General features: G+C 37.2%; 1 protein-coding gene across 1 annotated transcript in view; it reads right to left on the reverse strand.

The window, feature by feature from the left end:
• The window catches only part of ITGA1 (integrin subunit alpha 1), a 75,027-nt gene that overhangs the window by 36,790 nt on the left and 24,588 nt on the right, over window positions 1-13,649 (reverse strand). Inside the window, exons 2-6 of the mRNA XM_075137547.1 lie at window positions 10,219-10,339; window positions 7,193-7,305; window positions 6,128-6,216; window positions 5,921-6,035; window positions 5,142-5,269 (exon numbers count right to left, since the gene is read on the reverse strand). Coding sequence (XP_074993648.1) covers window positions 5,142-5,269; window positions 5,921-6,035; window positions 6,128-6,216; window positions 7,193-7,305; window positions 10,219-10,339 — 566 coding nt within the window. The remainder of the gene's footprint in view (window positions 1-5,141; window positions 5,270-5,920; window positions 6,036-6,127; window positions 6,217-7,192; window positions 7,306-10,218; window positions 10,340-13,649) is intronic.

The raw sequence follows: 13,649 nt of genomic DNA on the forward strand, positions 1-13,649 counted from the left end.
ATATTTCAGTTTTATATTACACATGGCAATTTATAGGTGTTATTTAGGATAATGCATATTACGTGGCATATTTATGTCTCACTCATCTATTATTAAAAGCACTCTAGCATTTAGGTACTGAAGATCAATAAGACCTCTGGGATGTTTATGCCACCATATTATTTTAGAAGAGGCTTAGTATGTACTTTGCAATTGCTTTATAGGTGGTTTTTGAGGTACTTTCATAGCCTCTCGGATGCTGCACCATGTTTGTTTGCTTGTAGTAGAAGGATTACAGTTGGATAAATATTTGATACTAAACATCAAATTCATGATCATTATGAAAAGCTAGTTGCATATGATTATGGGACTATAATTATAATGGTATGTGGTAGCAAAATCTATCCCACTTAATTTCTGTATCCTTTTGAAAATACAATCAAATCTGGAAGAACTGATGTAAGCTCAAAGTTACAAGTAGTTGCTCCCTTTTAAGACATTTTAATTCTCTCTTGGAGGCACGCCCTCCTCCACCTGCAGCCAAGAGCATCCAGAGGCTGCATGTTCTCGTGGGCAGCAGCCTATTAATCCTGCACAATATTTACACAGGCTGGGGCACATGCTGTATTACTGCTCAGAGCAGTCATGTGGCACCATCTAAACCCCAAGCTGGAAATGAAATTTTTAACCTGTTCCCTCCAAGGCAATTCTTTTGTGGCATGCATCTAAAGTGACATACAGCATAATCTGAACAGGATGCTGCTAGTCATTTAAAAAACTGCCATTAACTGGTGGTAAACCAGAGGTTTTCATTATGTTTGGTCTTTTGGAGCAGGAGGAGTGCCTTAAGTATTCCAGGACCATGCACAAGCGTAGCCAGAGACTATTGTACGCCAGGGAGCCTGCCGCTGTGGATTCACGGGCTTATTATCTGCAGCTTTGAGGATTTTATTGGTACCAAGGATTAAATCAAATATTGACTGCTGCCAATGTGAAAAGTATCTGCCAGTCTTTCATGATTCTAGAGACCCATGTTGGTGTTATCATTTTCCTAAAAAAGATTACAGGCTGACATTGAGTTGTATCATTTCCTATTTGAAAGGAAACGTTGTCCATGATCACAGCAAGTAAACATTTTGAGCATTTCCTTCTCAGGAAGTGAATGGGAAGAACATCTGAGTCTGGAAAACTGCACTGTGTTGCATAGCTTGTAAATCAGGAAGGAAGGAGGGCATGTGGTTATCTTATGGGATACAATTGTTCTGTGGGACCCTTCCTTAGCACTAGCTTTGAAAACACTGATCATCATGTTCTACATATTTCATGGCATCAAAGATGAACCAAAAGGTTAATGAAAAGCTTCCCAGAACTGACAAAATACTACTAGGCTGCATGTTCCAGTCTCCTACAGGAACACAGAATCAAGTCCACCTTGTAAAATTAGAATTATATTCTGTTAAATAGCAATGAAGGTTTGAGCTTTTGCAGCCATTTAATCTAATGGAAAACTATAAGTGACACATCTACATGATGCAAATGTGCCTTTATGGGACAATAAACCTGTTCAAACTGCATAACTTCAGCAAGCCCCTAAGAATGATGCTTACAGGCGTTGTATGTTTTGATTTGCTTGTTTAATTTAAATCTGGAAAATGCAATAGTACTACACAGAAGGAGGTAATTCTGCTCTACTCCAGAAAACCTAGTATTTTTCCCAGCATTACTGACCATAATCTATTGAACATCTTTGTAATTCCTAAGTTTATGTTCCCTTCCCTAGCATTCCATGGCTTTTATATTACACAAGGGAATAATTCTTTAATTGTCCCCAGTTCCTGTGAAAAAGTGTTGTACGAGAGAACAGGCAAGTGAAGGACTGTTCTGCTTTGTGACAAAACATTTCTGAGGGCAATTATTTATTGTTGTTCTATAAGTGAATACAGCCCCTTATTTGGAAAGTACATTCTGGCTTTCCCAACAAATTATTAAGGTAATCTCTTTGGTAAAAAACAACAACAACAACAAAACCAAAATGAAAGTAAAACCATTTAGTACATGGAAATTATATGCTAGGATTTTCACCACTGGGATGGAGGAAAATAAGAAATATTTTTAGTTTTACTTAATTCATATTTAATGTAAAAGAAAAGCAGAGATGCCTTGGGAAGCACTTGGATAATACATTTTATCATATGGAGAGCCTGCTAAAGATACCTGAATCAAAGCAAAATTGAATTAATTCTGCTACATTTTGTTCGCTCCCAGGGACTCAGACAGAAATTACTTGTAAACTATTGCAAAGGTCTTTCTTCATCCTGAATCAACACCTCTTTAACACACTTCTGTTCTTCTGGAGATAAAACTGATCATAAGATATGACATGGCATGACTTCTTAGCCCACTGATACAGCCCCTTTGGAGATACAATAAGGTACAGGGCAAACACCGATAACTGCCTATGTCATACATTAATGGAGAAATAAAACCTGTCTGAAAATTTCTGGATGCCATTCCAACATTGCTTTAAAGCTGGAATTGAACATATCAAAGTATTCTGCTTTCTCTTTTGATATTCTTCTACCACAGAAGATTGCTCACATGTAAAGGATTAAAAAAGACACCCTCATATTGAAAAGACGATTATCTCTACAAAAGTTAAAAAAAAGAGGAAAAAAACTATCTTGCTTTGCAGTTACATTAAAATGTGGAATAAGGGCGGGAGAAATATTTTGTTCCTACTTGTACCATTTTTTCTCATTTAATTCCTTCTTTGTTTTCCACTCTTCTATCATCACTTTCCCTTTATTTCTTTTATTCCTAAGCTCAGCATATGCAGCTTAACCATCTGTAAGCTGCATACAGATGCAGGTGTGGATTTTCTGGAGAATGGAAAGAGGTAGGGAAGGAAATACTTCTGAAAAAATGATATAAACTTTGGCTTTTTGCATCTGAATCTTCTGGCTTTCACTTTCAAATTTGCCAAACATGGAACACTGAGGAATTTGTCTTCTGACTTGCCACAAATCTAATCACCATTGTTCATGAAGGGAGTAAGTGGAAAAAAAAAATCTCGCAAGCCTCTAATCAAAACATGGTTTTGAACAAGTCACACCCAAGCTGCTAAGGAATTATTCTGTAATCACCTCATTCCTTTCCCATGCAAGAGGAAAACAATCTGAAGTCAGTGAAAGTCCGTGGATTTTTACGTGCTCAACAATCTCCAAAAGATGAACATGGAAAAAATCAATTTAAACAGACAGAAAGTAAACAATTGTTCCTGTATTTCTATTCTGTGCTTCCAGACGAGAGGGGAGAAATAAGCCTGCTCTGTTGTTTCTTCTCTTCCCCGTTCAATAGTCATTTAAACACAGTTTCTGAGAAAGGAGACAGTGTGGGTGGAGGAGATGGTATAAACTTGTTTCTACCTTTGGCTGTGCCAGGGTTCCCAAGCAAGGGGCTTGGAGAAGGGGAGAAAGATGGGATATGTTCTGGGGAGAGGGGGAAGGTAAGAGGAACTGAGAAAATTCCATCTAGCTTTTGCCTTCAAATTCCAGTTTTTGAGCCTCTCTCCCCCTTATCCCATTCTTATCTCCCTCTCAAATGTTTCTGCTCTGTAGCAACCAGATGCCAAAGCTGACGTTCTTGAGTGAATAAGTGTACGTGTGAGAAGAGGGGTAGCTATGCCAAACTCTGGGTAGAACGGATTTTGTGGGTGGAGATGGGGGCTGCTGGAATGCAGGGCAGTAAGGGACCTTTTGTGCATGAGCTGAGCTGCACAGACAAGGCAGGATTCCAAAACCAAACATAACAGAGGCGTGGCAATTTAAAAATTTAGGAATTGCAGGGTAAGGAACAGGGGTGAGGGTGCAGTACAGCTGATTGCCCTGTGTACTATTCCCATGAAGCCCTTTGGGCAGAAGGCAGTGATGATTTCCACGCAGCTTTTGCCCCGTACTGGGAAATTCAGGTTTAAGTATTTTCACAAAATGGCACATGTTTGAGTAATCACCAGCTTAAGGGACCATGAACATTCCCTTTCTGTTAAATTTGACAAAGTGTTTTTCCTTCTTCCTCACAATATCTGGAAGAATGTGTTTAAAATAACAGGACACGATTCTAAAGCTGACAGTTGATAAGTAATAATTTTATCAGCCAGTGTTCAGTGCAGCCAATAGGGGAGTTGGGTGGTAACTCACAAACCCCAATTAACTTGGAAAATGACCGGGATACTCTCTGCAGACAGAGGTATCCTTCACACCTTCTCACAGTCTACTTTGTGAAGGCAGGAGCTCAATGTAGGAGCTAACCTTAGCAAAAATGCTAAGTATTGGCCTGCAGCATATCAAATATCACACAGGATCCCAGAAAATCCTTGATTTTGGGAGAGGGAAAAGGGAGCAGAGAAAAGACGACCTGGTTTCTTCTGTTGCTGTTAATAAAGCTTCCTGTGTTAAAATGTATCCCAGCATCCGTATTTCCCCCTTCCTCAAGTTCTGCTGGAATTGCTATTTACATACTCTGTTCAGCGGAGTGTGAAACATATGTCAGATCCTCAGCTGGGGTAATTGGTTGTAGCTCCATTAATTCTGGTGGAACTGCGCTGATTTATAGCAGCTGGGAATTTGGCCCTCTCCACTTATTATATAAATGTAGCTTCTGCCATTAATAACATGCGGCTTAACAGCCACTCGTTAATTATGATTTCAAATGTTTAAAAGCTCTATGCTCAATGCTTCACAGCACAAAATATTGAACACTGCTCCAAAAAGCTTATAATCAAAGGCTGTCTGAACCATGCATGTGCGCCCCGGAGCAGAAATGACCTTTGTGCTATGAAGTACAAAAGAAGACAAGAACTGGTTGTGGAGAGGAAGGAAGTGGGAAAGGACAATGTTCAAACGGCCTCACTTAACACACTTAACTTTTGTCTCTAGGTTAGAAAGTCGGTTTCTCCAGACTGCCTGAGCGGTGGAGGGGAGGGAGAGCCTCCCTGGTATTGCTACTTGGCGGCAGACGCTGACTTAGTTGTGGTTTCAGCTATTTTGTTTTAGTACCCCATTGCCGTAAGTTCTTGGAATTAAAGAGCTCCATAGATGACACTCTCATCTCATTTCCTGTAAATCCTTGCAAATTAAACAACCATAAAACATCTACTGTGTTACCTGTGTTTGCTGAGGACCTATATCCATGTTTTTCAGGAGGCTGTTTAGGAAGTCTGTGACACTCTCCCATGGATAAATGCTGTTGGACCCATCCAGGACTATGACGATGTCCAACTGGGTTTTACACTCTGCAACACAAATTGCCACATAAGAATTGATACTAACAAGGATCAAATATATCTCACAGCTCCAGTTACTACTGTGATTAGTAATAAATGCATATCCTTCTGCAGTGGGGCTGAACTGACATGTTTGATGCCAACTCTCGTTCATCAACTTTTGCATCATATTTTACATGGTGTTCAGCCAAGGCACTTGTAAGCAGAAATTTAAGAATGGCATTAGAAGATCAAATAACTGGAGTATTTACTAGCGACCCCTACATTCTTCAATGTCAATCTGTTCCTCTTCGATTTTTCCAAAGAACCAGGTCTTTAAGATATTTATCTATATTACTAAATTGGGTTTGTATTAGGTCTTAACATGATGTCATTATTTAAAGAGAATCTTTTGGCCATAAGTAAAAAACATAAGCAACTATTTTTAGCAATTGTGTTTGGATGTCACATAGCACTCTAATGATTGTTTATACCGAGATAAATTCCAAAAGTAGCAAGAATTTAGGTTATATACGGACAATGAAAACATTTACTTAACTTGGTAATGCTGGTAGCTAAGTTAAGCAGCTCATACTTTTTGGTATGCCTATGTGTATACATTTGTCTTGTTGGGCACTTTGTATTTTCAGACACACAAGAGAATTCCTGTGGCATGCATACCTTGCACAGACGGAGCAATTGCCTCAACGGTTTCAAAAGTGGAGCTGACATTAGAGCAAACTCCAGTTGTGTAATGCAAACGCCCACATTTATAAGCATAAAGTGGTCCACATGCCTTTAAAAGATGAAAAAGGGTGAAAGGTTTTTGTTATGGTACCTGAGGAAAAAACAGACTTCTTTTAAAATTGGCAAAAAGTCCTTTCTTACCAGAAAGCCTCCTTTTGGGTTAGTCACTAAGGTTGTTCCAAGAGTCATGTTTTCTTTTACTTCCACGACGTTAGGAACTGAAGTAGCAGCTATAAATAGATTAAAATGTTAAGTATTTGGGAACATGAAAACAAAATGTTGAAGTATATATCCCCTAGCATGGAGCTTCCAGATTCTAAAATAAAACCCAGACTGATGCTGGTTTCATCGAATATTTTAGCACCCTTCCTCCTCCTTCTTCAACTGCAACAATCAAGAAAAATTTCTGAGACTGGCTTTTATCCCAGAAAATTTGTCTGGGTTGCTGTCTCAAATAGTTTTCTCGAACCGCAGAAAAGAAAAGAAGTAAAAATAACAGCACATCATGAAAGCAAGAGATTACTGTTCACACAGCTTTGTTAATTAGAAAACAAACATTCAATTTTTACCCTGGCCTGCTATAAATGACTTAACAGCTTTTAGATTTGTAACTGTTATTTTACATTACTGACATTTAGGTTTTCAAGGGAAAAAAAGAGATAAAAAATACCACGAGAGGTCTATTTAGTGAAATTCATATTAACAGGAGGTCTCTTCCTGTGTACATCACATATGTATTGACATGAGTAAGAAAATGATTAATATCTACCTACATCATATTAAGATGCATCAGCCTGTTCTGGTTAGTTACGTGCTCATCAAAAGCTTACTGATGGCATTATGAAGGTTCTTGTTGGCTTCAGAGAGCGTTGGAAAGGGTAATCCATGAATCTATGCTCCGTGGCCTTTCTGGCTCCATGGCCAGGACTGTCAACCACAGTAAATTAATGCCAGTCATCATAAAGTTTTGATAACACAGCCAAATGCCCCTCCTAAAATTATGAGCATGTTTTCCACAGGACAATGAGAAGCTTTAAAATAAAATTGTTTTTGATGTTACAAACATAACTTCCTTCACACTAAGCTCTGGAGTCCTAAGTAAATTTTATCTATAGAAACAATTCTAATGCATATTTACTATTAAAATCTCCTGAGATCTGATCTCTATTATTCGTCCATGTGACACAGCTTTATTTTCTTTCATACCTGGTAAGTTCAGTTTTATGCAGGGTGATTGGTTGTCCCTTCCTACAGGGCATTTGTATACATCTCCTGTTCTTTTCTCAGGTTGGCCAACTAACGGTGAACCAATAAGTACCCTGCAAATGAAATAAGTTACCTGAAATATCTTCTTTCTTAAAAGGCACGAAAGTTGGCAAACAAAACTTGCAGAGAGAGCACAGCTGCAGCAAGCTCCATACAAAGAGTACAGGATGGAGAGCAAGAAAAGTATCTATTATGCTAGTTCAGATACAAGCAGAAGCAGCCATCCTGTCTCCTCTTTAATAAGGACACAGAAAGGAAATGTGCCTATATACCAAATTACACAACAGAATAACATTTTAAAAAATTCCAGTGGAAAATAAAAGCAATATTGGTGGCTGGATGACAAGTATTAAAAGTAATACAGAAGGAAATATCTGTTTTATTTAATATCTCCTTGATCTTTCATATATTTTAGAAGAAAATGTATTTACAATGCTGAGAGACCAAATGCCAAAGGAGAGGCTCACAAGCACCAGGAAGAAGAATTCAGTCTTAAGTAATGTGAGCCAGCAGTGTAAAATACATCATTTTTCCTCTCATTAATAAAAAATAATGTTATTAAAAGGGCTATTACAAGAAATTTCAAATTTTTATAATGTTAAGGATTTTCATCACGTGCATTTTTTTTTCAAAATTTGGTGTGATCAAAAATCACTATTCTCATGTAGTACTTTGTAAGCACCACAAATAAGCATCCACACCTAAATCCAGTTTTCAGCAGGAAATGCTGTTGAGAGATGGACACTGTTTTTGTTCTCAGATCTTCATTAGCCACACATTAGCCCAGCATTACCCAGCAGATAACAACTGGCTCCACTGAATGTGTAAGGAAGAACAGGGATTAAATTAGAATTCACAGCACACACTGGAAACAGAAATCCTGCCATTAAGAGTAATAGTTCAGTAAGATTTGCTCCTGGACACTTAGATAATTGTGAAGAATTATTGAGAGAACCATTTCAACCTTTAATCATAAATTAATGAGTCCAGGCAGAAGATATTTGAATAGAATGATATAATAGGTAAAATATAGCCTACGGATTTAAAAAAGAAAGGAGAATCTAAACCCAGTACACAATCGAGCTTCTAAAAAACCATACTGGAACAGTTCATTGTGATCCATTAAGATTTTTTCATGAATAATAAATTAATTAATTCTAAAGCAAAATAAAATGCTCCAAGTATATACTGGATCTGACTGCTCTATCAAGCTATATGCTGTAATGTATGTATTTTTTACACCAAAACTTAGAAACATGCACCACAGCCTATTACGCATCCTTGACTTCCATTTAACTGTAGAGAAGCTGAGTGTGCTTGATATCCCACGGGAGGTGATCAATGCTCAGCAGGATTATGTCCCTATGCTGTTCTTTTCTCAGAAAGAAAGAGCCTTGTGAACAGAGAGAAGTGGTCTGAAAGGCTATTTTGTCTTTCTGCACAGGGGATTTTTTTAGGGGCCCCAGTTTTATTGAGAAACCACTACAGTCAGATTTATAGAACACCCATTGCTGAAAAGCTCTATCTGTGGTATCTAGGTAGCGTTATAGCATCACAAGGCTGCTTTGTATATTTATTTTTAACTGACAACCTACAGATTTCCTGCCCTGGATGTTGCTACGCTGAAAGCAACTTGAAAGCTTGACAATTTCACAGCAGCTCCGGAGTTTAATTTCAGAGATGTTCAGATCTAGCACACTAGTTCAGATTCCCACCTTCCTTCAGCTACTGGAAGAGTCGCCATTTCCAGCTCATGCTATTTTTTGCTCTTGAAAGGACTCGGGACAGTTTACAACAATATAGCTTGCTTTGCAAAATCGCAGCTCGTACAACGGATACCATTTCCTGAAGGTCTAAATTCGCTCAAGAAGTTCATTATTATTCTCCCATGACCCTCATGCAGACGTATATTTAAACATCCTACAATCTGGGCAATCAAGAGCTAGCATTTTCAAAAGCAGGCTCTGCAATTTCATTTCAGTGAACATCCCCTATGGCTAATGGTGAACACTGTGTTGCAGAGGTGGACAGATTCTTGGAGCCAGACAGCCCTGGCGTTTGCGGGGAGGATTGCTCGGGCGCTCCCAAACAGTCTGACCTGGCTGTCACGCAGCCACGTGCCCGTCGTCCCAGACTGCCCACAGGAGTCCCTGGGTTTACCAAGAACGTCAAATTACCGGCAAAGCTCTGGGAAAACTAGAGCAATCTGCAAAGAATGATGGAGATGTCAGGATTCCCAAAACTTTTATCATTCAATCGTTATTTCAGCCCTCCAGCCCAGTGGTTAGCCTGTGAAGTTTGTTATTACAACGGAAAAGCATAAGCAGGTGTTTATCAAAAGACCAAGAAGCAATGATACCAGTAAGTATACCAAAATGCAACTTCTAATTCAGGAGAACAACAAGAAGGAAAAGACAGGTTAAGAAGGCGGCTCCAAGTCCCAAATGCAAATATATTACCAATTAGCCCTCCAAAAGGGGAAGTGGAGTACTGTATTAATAAATATTTTGACAGGGAAATCTTCCCACCAGTTAAAAAACTCTGTTCAGATGACCTCTGACAGAAAACTTTAGAAAAAAATACATAATACAGATTAGTTAGGTAAAACAGGAGCAATTTCACTGCAGTTTCACATTAACAGAAGGAAAAGATAAATAATGATTTTATTTGGTAAATGGAAAAAAGAGGGCTCAGGCATAACACGAAACTTTCTCAGCTCCATCAATGATGGAATTTACCCACTTTGTGAACTCATTTATGTCTTTGAGAAAATAAATGTAGATATAAATTTGGATCTTTCAGTCTCCCTATCTTTCCAGGTTTCCTTACATCTGTGCATTAGTTTAAGAAATACGACTGACAGTATCTGACCCTTACGTATCAGGCATACTTACAAATACTAGTATAGCACCTGAGTCACTGAATACCTGATAACTTGGTGTTTGCACTTAAGAAAAGCAACTTACCATTTCCCTTCCTCATTTTCATACTGTTGGACTGTGTACCCGAACATGTCTTCCAGAGGCCCACTGAAGGTCATTGCATTTTTCACATCAACATTGGAAGAGCCGACGAGGTGAAAGAGAGCTTTAAAAAAAAAGTAGTATGTAGCGATACACATAAACCCCAAGACTTTTAAGAAATCAACGTTCAATTATGACTTAACTGAGGGTACAAACAGGGGTTGAACGCGGCATTTTGGGCATATTTATCACAGATAGTAAGAGATTTAAAACATACTTCCTCACACATACATACTAAATTCAGAGATGTTAGCAACTGGACTTTTGTATCTAAAATCTATTTTGCAAAGTCCATCACTCATTTGTAAATCACAATTCAAATAACATTAAGTAAAATATTATTACCTTTAATAGTAAACAAAACAACTTTTTAGTTATTTTTACTCCTTTTAGCTCCATGCATTTCTAATGTAAGAATTTTATAGAAAATGTTCCTTCCATCATTCAAGGTAGTCGTTCTAAATTTTTCATAAATTTGAGAATTGACTAATTTTTAACTGTTTGCAGAAGACACACATAGAAAAAGAATGAGGGAAAGCTTTCAGATATATTTAGTTTAAATCTATATTAGAGGAAAAAAAAGCATATAGTTTTCTCTTAATTCTATTCTAGAGTACCTGTAAATCTTTCATATTTTGAAAAGAACAGAATAAATTTTTAATGCAACCAGATGTTATTTCAAATAGACACCTGTATGTGTGTATTTGCAGAAATCCAACATTTACCCACTTAGGAAAAGTTGCTCTACAATGGTGTTGTTGGACTATGATGAGATCAGTCATCAGATGAGAGAAGATGCTTCTTCAGACTGATTTTCCATACCCTAAAGCTCAGTGATCATCATCAAGGAAAATGCTGTAAAAATATGACTGTATAGCAATTTTCAGAAAAATGAGGTATATAGGATGAAAACTCAGCTTGAAGTGATAATCATAACCCACCGTGAGGCTCATTAAGAAGCCAAAATTACTATTTATATATAAAAATAAGGCTATTTTTTTTTTCTTTATTTTTTATTTCTTATAGTGATCTCTTCCATCTTTGTCCTGTTGAAGTCAGTTTCAAAAGCAACCACTGACTCTGCTGCTGCAGAGCTGTGTATTTAATACACAAGAGCCAAAAATTAGTTGAATTTGTAGAACATCAAGACTACTTAAAACTACTTAAAACTCTCATTTCATTTCAAAGAAGCATTTCATGATCATTTGCTGACATTTAACAGCTACATAAAAATACCCAAATCCATAATACTTGCTGCATGTCAAAGCATCTAAATAATGTCCAGTTACTAAAATACATCTGTGTTATTCACCATTGAAACGATGATATTCTCATAGAAAACTTGTTACTATAATTAAACTCCCAAGTGGTCAATGCTAATCTGTCTCTGTCGGCATCTTATTTCCTGCTTAATACAGTAAAATTATCACAAAAGACTATTTATCACTTAGTAGGTATTTCCAATTTCACTGGACAGCAAAAAAGGAAAAGTTTCATTTGTGTTATTTTAGCTTTTCTTCCTCCAGTCAGAGTCAAGAATTATAAAGAAGTGAACAAATTAAAACAGAGTTTACTTTTGTTTTTCAGAAAAGATTCATTGCAAGCGATAAGAAAAAATTAATAGCTGACGGTCTGATGGGAAATCATTTGCTAGAAAAGTAATGCATGCTTCTTTTGCCTTCCTTAAACATTTATGTTTAAGGAAATTCTGCTATGCTTGTTCATTTGCAATAGGTGTTTTCCTCCCCTACTCTCAGTCATGAAAGCATAATTAAAATTAACAAAATTGATTTTTAAAAATTCAATCAAGTCATCATTGGTTCAAATCTTCTTTTGTTAAATTTCAGAGTAAAAATAATTGCTATTATGATTTTTGACACCATGTGTGGGATTCAGACCACGTCACTTAGACTCCCAACCTACCTCCTAGACAATGAAACGGTTCTAATGAGATTGCCTGCTAAAGTAAGTATCTAAGTTCATTATTTAGTTGAAGAAGAAAGGTAGATGCAAAATCTATCCATGTCGACTTTCCTCTTAAAGATCTCCAGAAGGCTGTTTACTTTAGCCCCTGAATAAGACAGACAGAACATCCTTCTAGAGGTCTTCAGAGGCATGTTTTTTTCACCTTATGATGATATTTAAAACATATTATGATATATTAAAGGTCACAGATTCCAGCTCATCTCTTCCAATTTACTTTCTCCTAAAGTTACTGAAGGTTACACGTGCACTCTGTGCTCTGTACACTTCATCATGATACCCTCCATCATCATCCCATCATTTGCTTACAGACAAGGAATTTCTTCACAATGATGCAGTGTTGACAACTACTGTGATTTTTACTGTGCATTCACTAGACAAAATGTTCTTGAAGTTTCCTGAATCTGTTATGCAATATACTCAAATCTTGTAATTTTAAAGAATACGCTTCTAATCCTCATAGCTTAACAGAAAGTTTGAAAATGTGAAACGCTAAAACAAGCAAACTAGAAGACAAAAAATGCCAGCTGTTTGCTACGAATCCCCCAAATCCTTGTGCTTCTGAGTGAGGTCAAATTAGAATCAGCAATAATAATAAAGGTTCTTCTAAAAAATAAAGCTAGAGGAATCAAAAGAAGATAGATGGGCCAGACTGGTCAGAAATAAAAATGAGGTGACTCCACACAGCAGGGAACAGACCTGTAGACCTTGTCGACAAAGGGTATTTTGGATGCTAAATGTTATGTATTCAACGGCTAAGTGAGTAAGTTAATGGAAGACAAAACAACTGCAGGTTACAACCCATACAGAACGCACATCTGGATCAGGAAATCACCTCAGCTGGAAATATTCAGAAACTGGAAGAGGAATATTATATATGCTTGCTCAGTTATTTTTTGTCTCTAGCTATCAGCTCACATATACTCCTGCAGACATGATACTGAACAAAACACGGTCTTGATTTGATCCAATAGGGCTATCCTTTTGCTCTCTCATATTCCCGTTCTATCTTAGCCAGAAATCAGATGCTTTGAAGCTTGACTTCATACACAAACGGTGTGGCATATTTAATATGCAAATGTATTACATGACCTTCTGTGGCTTCCATGTGCTATGAAACATCATGAGCATAATGTTTTTGAATAAAAGTAAGGGTCATGATAAGCAGTGTAAGATTAACTTATAAATAATTAATAGATTATTTATAAGATACCTTATTACATTTTCCACAGATTCTGTAAAAGGAAATCTTACTAGTCAAAGATATGTTCAAATCTGCAGATGGTAAATGGAAAAGTGGAGTTTACAGTGACCCACATTACACTGTTAACTAACAATAATCTACTGACTTTTGGCAACCTGGCTTTCACATTTTGTTTCATTTTTCAGTA

Source organism: Calonectris borealis, chromosome Z (genome assembly GCF_964195595.1).
Source record: "Calonectris borealis chromosome Z, bCalBor7.hap1.2, whole genome shotgun sequence".
NCBI lineage: Eukaryota > Metazoa > Chordata > Aves > Procellariiformes > Procellariidae > Calonectris > Calonectris borealis.